This window comes from Austrofundulus limnaeus, unplaced genomic scaffold (genome assembly GCF_001266775.1).
Source record: "Austrofundulus limnaeus strain Quisiro unplaced genomic scaffold, Austrofundulus_limnaeus-1.0 Scaffold801, whole genome shotgun sequence".
Lineage (NCBI taxonomy): Eukaryota > Metazoa > Chordata > Actinopteri > Cyprinodontiformes > Rivulidae > Austrofundulus > Austrofundulus limnaeus.
In genome coordinates this window covers 69,304-76,479 of record NW_013953203.1, presented here as the reverse complement: position 1 = coordinate 76,479, position 7,176 = coordinate 69,304, and the positions used below count along the sequence as shown (strand labels likewise).

Sequence of the window (7,176 nt, the reverse complement as noted above, 5' to 3'; positions counted from 1 at the left end):
ATTAGTAACTTTCATCAGTGCTGTTTCTGTGCTATGATGAGCTCTAAACCCTGACTGAAACTCCTCATACAGATTATTTCTATCCAGATGTTCACATAYTTGATTTGCACCTATTTTCTCAAGAATTTTTGAGATGAATGGGAGATTAGATATYGGTCTATAGTTGGCCAGAACTCCTGAATCAAGATCAGGTTTCTTAAGTAAAGATTTAATACACATTTTTTGATTATACTAAAGCATGAAAATGTGATGTCCACATTGTATTTAATTGTATTTATATTACAGTTTAAATGATTGAAATGGAAACAACTTAGAAACATAAAATAATTTTACTGTTAGCTAATCATGCTAATATGCAAGATATTTGTACACTAATTTTTTGATGAAAATTAAATCCCCTTATCCTATCAAATGTGCAGTTTTGCTTTTGCTTATGGTCACTATTTTGATACAATCTGATAAAAATTACATAATTTTTTTTTTAAATCAAATAGTTTGAAACAGTGTTTGTCACTTTTCAAATCCTGTTATATTTTGTTATCTGATGCTGTTCAATTTATGAACGTGTGGTTTATGAATCATAACTTAGCTACTTTCAAGTAACGCAACTGCCTGGTTAAGCTTTAGAATAAATTTAGGATAAGGAAAACAATCTTTTTCAAGTTTAAATTGTTGCTTCATCATCATTGTTTCATAACATTTATCAAGCATTTGATAATGATGTAAAAATACACAACTAAATGTTTACAGTGCATTAAAAAATTGCGCATAAAGCTTTTTTACATGTTAGTGTGGTGCTAGGAGGTCATTTATTCACGGTATATGAAGCTGCAAGAGTGACACAGGACAATCTTTTCCCAGGTTTTTCTTTGTAACACTTTATTGTGCTTTCACTTGTCAAGGGTGATGCTTCGAAAACAGGTTCAGAGATTGGTTCTGTTGCAAGAAGTATGGAGGATGTTAACGGCAGCAAGAAGGATTTATCACCCTCAGCAGGTGAGGCATGGAAATAGCCACCACATACTCTATTTATGAGGAAATTCAAATGATGGATGTTAGTGCTTTTTATTATTGCAAACACTTATTAAGTGTGTGCAGTGTGTGTAATTGGAACAGTGTTTTGTTAAATAATTGCACCACTCTTTAATTTTAGCTGAAGTTCTTAATAGTGTGGCATGTTCAAATATTGCAACCCCCCCCCCCCCCCCAAACATTTGCAGTTTCCTTCTTTTAATTATGCTTACATTACTGGCTTGCTCCCATAGTGGTAACAAACCAGGACAACAGGCTCAACACAAATTATTGAGCTTGGTCTTAAAAGCAAACTAGAAACTTTACTGTATTTAATGCTGTCATGGCAAACAGATAGGGAGACAAGAAAACCCATCTGGTTGAATTTTAAAAAATGTATTACAAAAAGAATGTCAAGCAGATTATACCAGGAATGAGAAAAATCTAAGCAATGAAATTTGTCTGTCCTCAGAATGATTTTTGAACAAAGCTTACCAGTAAGACATAACTCAAATCTCATCGCAACTGCAAGGCCACATCACTTTGAAGGCAGCAAGATCTAACACTGAACTGTGATCAGATATGCATCATACAAGACAATTTCAGATCTAATTAGGACATCTCAGAGCTGACTGGTGTGCTGTCAGTCAATATTAAGTTTCTACAACAAATGTAACTCCCAAATGRATTGCATTCTTCATCCTCTTTAAATGCTGTGTTTGAAACATCTTACATAGCTGCTAGACTTATCCAAGGGTGGTGATGCACAATCATAGCAGCATAATATTACTTATTTGTAAAAAAATAAAAATAAATAAATAAATAAATAATTGTTTGTCTTGTCACAAAGCTTTAACATAAAACCTATAAATCATACTTATCAGTTAGTGTTTTATGTTAAGCTTGGTTGCACAGTGTAGGCAAAATTTGAAAAAGTTTGCATAAAAGGACAATGGGATTTTAGTGAAACAAACAAAAAATCTGTCCAACTTTGGTTCTCTACAGATCAAATACTGTATACTTCTAGAAACATAATTTAAAGATTAAATGGGTCACCGAAAGTAGGACATCATATTTCCTAACTGGTGTTATGATCGCTGTTGCAGCTTTTACGTTATCACCATTTATGTTTATGATATCTGGAGGYTTTTCCATAGAATTTGAACCTGACAGTCTAACTTTTGAAATATCTAAAATTTTCTAAAGGGTTGCAGACAAACTTTTCTTAGTTCTGCAACTTTTTTGGTGCATCCACAAACTATACATCAAAACTTCTTCTTTCACACCTGTCACTTACTGCTCCCTGCTTTTTTCTGAAATGCTCAAGGAGATTGCACATTCAAGCTTCCACAAACTTAGGTTTTAGCTCCAAATGCCCTCTTTAAAAGTGAAAGAGAAGGGTATTTTTAACTTGTCAGATGTCCTACATAACTGTAAACACAAAAAGGTTAACCTATTACAATTCAAAAATGTAAGATTAAAAAAATGTTTTTGCGCATTGCCTGTTGGTTTGAGGCTTAACTTTTATTCTGTCTGCCTCTGAAMTTTTCTGGTATGGGGTAACAAACATAGATGTGTGTTGGTTACCATGGTGATCCTAATAAGCCCATGACAGCAGCTTTAATGTTTTCTGTGATCTTGACTTCCTTCTTACTGCCTAAACAGTTCATATATCATTTGTAGTTTAAATATGCCATTAATAACAATGACAAAATGAGACCCATCACTTCAAAACAAGAATTAAGTGTAAACGTGGGATGTGGAGAAATATGGATATAGTGTTTTGATTAATATGTTTGCAAAAATTGCATTTTGTTAAACTATAACAAATAAAATGCCTTCTCAATGTGTCATTTGAATGAACTGTCTGAAATGTAAAATTTATTTCTTCCCAGCTGGGAAATCTCAATATTCAAATACTATTTGAGGTTTCCTCTTTATAACATCAAAACATCCTCAATAAAATAATATAAAATTGGGATTCAGACCAAATGTTAATGTATCATCGTAACCAACAAGACAAATTAGGTCATATCTCTGGATCAGCGTATATCAGAATGATCCGGTGTCAAAATGTAGCTTTTAAAGCKAGGAATATGAAAAGTGATTTGGTCATTTTGACAAAATTTGACTTAATCCTCATTTTGATATGATGGGTCACAATTACTATAAATAATGTTGGACTAGCTGCACACTCTTAAAACTTCTTCCGAAATTCTAAGCTTAAAATGAAAAAAAAAAAGAAGAAATTAACATTTTCACTCCTTGTGTCCTTTATTTGTGTTTCTGCCAAAGATAATATTCTTCCCCACACAAATAGCTCTCCATAGTTTTACTCTCTTGCTCCACCTTTTCGTGAACTTGATGTTTTTAATTGACTTTTTTGAAGGATATTTAAAAACTGATTTTTCTCCCACCTTTCTTCAACATTTTTCTAGTAGTGCCAGTAAATGGTTATGTGGAGATGAAAACAAGTCTGACTCCACCACTTATTACCCACACTGCTGCCACCCCTATGCCTGTGCCCAAGTTGCCTGTGGCGGTTGACCCCATCCTGAGCTATGAGTCCCGGCAAGGCAGCAACATCTCCATAGACCCAGCCTTCAATGAAAAATCACCAGTAAGTGCGAGCATTTTTAGTTAAACCTGCAAGAGAAAACACAGGGCAGATATTTGGCAGGATGTCATAGAACTAACTTTACTGCAAATAATTACCAACATAGTCATTTTGATTATTTGTGTCTTTCTGCTGTGTGGAGATCATATTGATTATTGATAACTATTGCACTGAAAGGAAATGACCACATTTCATTTGACAAGCTGATGCTACAAACCATTCTCACTCCCAACTCGTCACATATTGACACTTGTCTAATGTTCCCTCTAACAACTGATTTTGATGCATCAGATAACCCCCTCGCATCAGTTATTGATGAGATAAGAACGAGGAGGAGCCCATTGTTATATTTTTGAAAGTGTAGAAAATATACAACTAACTGCCCCAAACCCTAAACTTACCTTCTATTATCCCTAGTCATCCTATCCCTGACCTAACAATTAACCAGTAATCCTGATCCCTAATATTAACCATGGACCCCACCCAAAAGACCCTATGTGGTGCGAACCCGGAAAAGCCCCTTGCATCAATAACTGACATGAGGGGGTTACCCGATGTGTCAAAACTGGACACAGAAGGAARCTTGGACAAGTGTGAGACATACGTGACAAGTTGGGAGTGAGAATGTGTTAGATGCTCAGGCTCAAGACATTAAATCTGATTCGTTATGATTAACCTTGTCTATTGACTGGCATTTGTCTTCTCCTCACCACCACCGTGGTGCAGACCAGTGCTCGCTCCTCCCCTCACCCCCAGTGGAGCTCTGGCAGTGGCTGGACCAGCCGCAGGTCCAGCTGGAACAGCTTGGGTCGGGTGCCGTCCTACAAGCGACAGAAGCGGCAGTCTGGCGAGCGGCGTTCGCTCCTTTCCGGGGAGGGCGACTCAACCTCCAATGACGAAGACGGTGGAGGAGAGGGTGGGGGTGGGCTAATGGAAGAAGACAACTTGTCCCTAGCCAGGACAGACTCAATGTCCCAGTCACAGAGAGGTCCCCGACACAGGAGGATGGAGTCCGTGGAGACCCGAAGCTCCATGGATTTGCCCCCAGAGGCCTTGCTGCAGGTAGGTCAGGTGTCAGCTTGTGTCTTGGACTGAATTATGAAGCTTTGTGGACAATATGACATAGTAACAGTATGGTAGCATTTGAGGTGTATTATAGTTAATCCTTGTCCTCTCCACTTAGGCCTATTCCTCTTCTTTTATATTCATCTCAAGGGTAAAAATGTATTGATTTTTTGTGATACAACAAAAATGAAATGTGATAGAGAATTTTTCAAAGACATACAATCCCTGGCAAAAAGTATGGAATCACCAGTCTTGGATGAGCACTCATTCAGACATTTCATTCTGTAAAACAAACTAAGATCAAAAACATGATACAATAATAAGGTCATTCCAAAGTGCAACTTGTTGGCTTTCAGGAACACAAAGAAATGAAGAGAAAACATTGTGGAAGTCAGTGAATGTTACTTTTATTGACCAAGCACAGGGAAAAAAATACGGAATCATGCAAGACAGATAAACAAAAGACCATTCAAAATACATCACTAGAATTTAGTTGTACCACTTTGGGCTTTTATAACGGCTTGCAGTCTCTGAGGCATGGACTTGATTAGCCTGGTAAAAACCAGACCCTTTGTCCTTCACTTTACTTCACACGAGGGTCTGGACTTGGGGCTATAGAGAAGCGATTCTTGCTGGAGGCGTGGCCTCTGCTGAAGTGTATGTGTGTGTGTATGTTGCTGTGAAGGAGYCTAAGCTGGAAACCTAACCGGAAATTGCGTGAGCTGTAAACAATCCTACTGAGAGGAGAAAAGTACCGAGCCAAACGAGATGACTGCAATGAGAGCTGCTGCTTTGTCAGACAAATTTAATTTAATTTGGAAGCCTRATCAACACGGACTGGCTTCATTCACTTCTTCCACTGCCGTATGCTAAACTAACTAGCAAACACTGTGCAGAAAATCGACATTGTTCAAAACTCTGCCTTCTGTTTGCTGATTGGCCCAGGTAAAATAAACTACAAGTAGACACTGCACAGAAAATCGACTTTCTGTTTTCTGATTGGTTTGGCTACAAATCTGCCAGCGAAATTCTTGTCTGTGGGAGAAATCCTAGACAGAGCAGTGAAGGGAAACTAGAATTGAGRGGAGCTGCGTAGGAAGGCAAAGGGCCAGGCTAGGACTTGATGACTGACAAACAGTATTCTTCTTCATCATCAATTTGGTGCCAACTCTCTTTGAAAGCAGTTGCCAGATCAGCTTTGCAGGTCGGAGCCTTCTCGTGGACCATTTTTTTCAATTTCCACCACAGGTTTTCAGTTGGGTTGAGATCTGGACTATGTGCAGGCCATGACATTGACTGAATGTGTCTTTATCAAAGGAATGCCTTCACTGTTTTTGCCCTATGGCACGATGCATTGGCATCTTGTAAAATTATTTCATCACTTCCAAACATCTTTTCAATTCAAGGGATGAGAAAACTGTCCAAAATGTCAATGTAAACTTGTTCATTGATAGAAAAATTAACCACAGTCATCTCCCCAGTGCCTTTGCTTGACATGCAGCCCCATATCATCAAGGACTATGGAAATTTGGTTGTTGTCTTCAGGCAGTCCTCTTCATAAATCTCACTGGAACGGCACCAAACTAAAGTTCCAGCATCATCACCTTGTCCAACGCAGATTCTTGACCCATCACTGGAGATAACTTTCATCCAATCATCCACAGTCCATGATTGCCTCTCCTTAGCCCATTGCAGTCTTGTTCTTTTTTYTTTAGGTGTCAATGATGGTTTTCTTTTAGCTTTTCTGTATTGAAATCCCATTTCCTTTAGGCAATTTCTTACGGTTCAGTGACAACATTGGCTCCAGCTTCCTCCCATTTATGCTTCATCTGTTAAGTTGTAGTTTTTCGGTTTTCAAGGCCTTAAGTGGCCTTAAGTTGTTTGTCTAGATGCTTTGATGTCTTTCTTGGTCTACTAGCACACTTGGCTTTAACAGTCATTRCARGCTGTTTGTTTTTGGTCCATATCTTGGATACAGCTAACTGTGAACAGCCCACATCTTTAGTAACCATGCGTGAAGAGTTACTTTCTTCAAGAAGTTTCACAATCCTCTCTTTTGTCTCAAGAGACATTTCTCTTGTTGGAGCCATGGTTCGTGCCACTCCACGTTGTCCAGCAGCCCTCCAAGGTGTCATGACTGCAGGTGATTTTAACTGCAGACTAATGAGCAGATCTAATCTGAGGCAGGTGTCCATTTAGGGAAAGGAAATTGACTAGGTGTTAGGGTTGGGTATTGAAAGGGTTTATTTCGATACCGGTGCCAAATCGATACTTTCAAAACGATACTGGTTCCTAAAAGGTATTTAAATCGGTACTTTAAACCATTATTAAACCATTAATAATTTGTCTTTGCACCAAATATTCTTAAAGCATTTGTTGTAGATGGAAGTTTCTGCATCATATTTTGTAAAGTGCAACCACACTTTGGACCGTTTTGCTTTTGACATCTCGACTGTAATATACAATATATAATTATTCACTGC

The 7,176-nt window shown here is 38.0% G+C and overlaps 1 protein-coding gene across 4 annotated transcripts in view; it reads left to right on the top strand.

Moving 5' to 3' along the window:
* Positions 1–7,176, top strand: part of cacna1g (calcium channel, voltage-dependent, T type, alpha 1G subunit) — a gene marked incomplete at its 5' end in the record, with an annotated part of 89,231 nt that overhangs the window by 12,759 nt on the left and 69,296 nt on the right. For 3 of the 4 annotated variants that reach the window (XM_014028715.1, XM_014028713.1, XM_014028712.1), the window contains 3 exon segments: positions 903–996; positions 3,450–3,631; positions 4,355–4,690. In XM_014028715.1, coding sequence (XP_013884169.1) covers positions 903–996; positions 3,450–3,631; positions 4,355–4,690 — 612 coding nt within the window. 4 annotated transcript variants of the gene reach the window in all.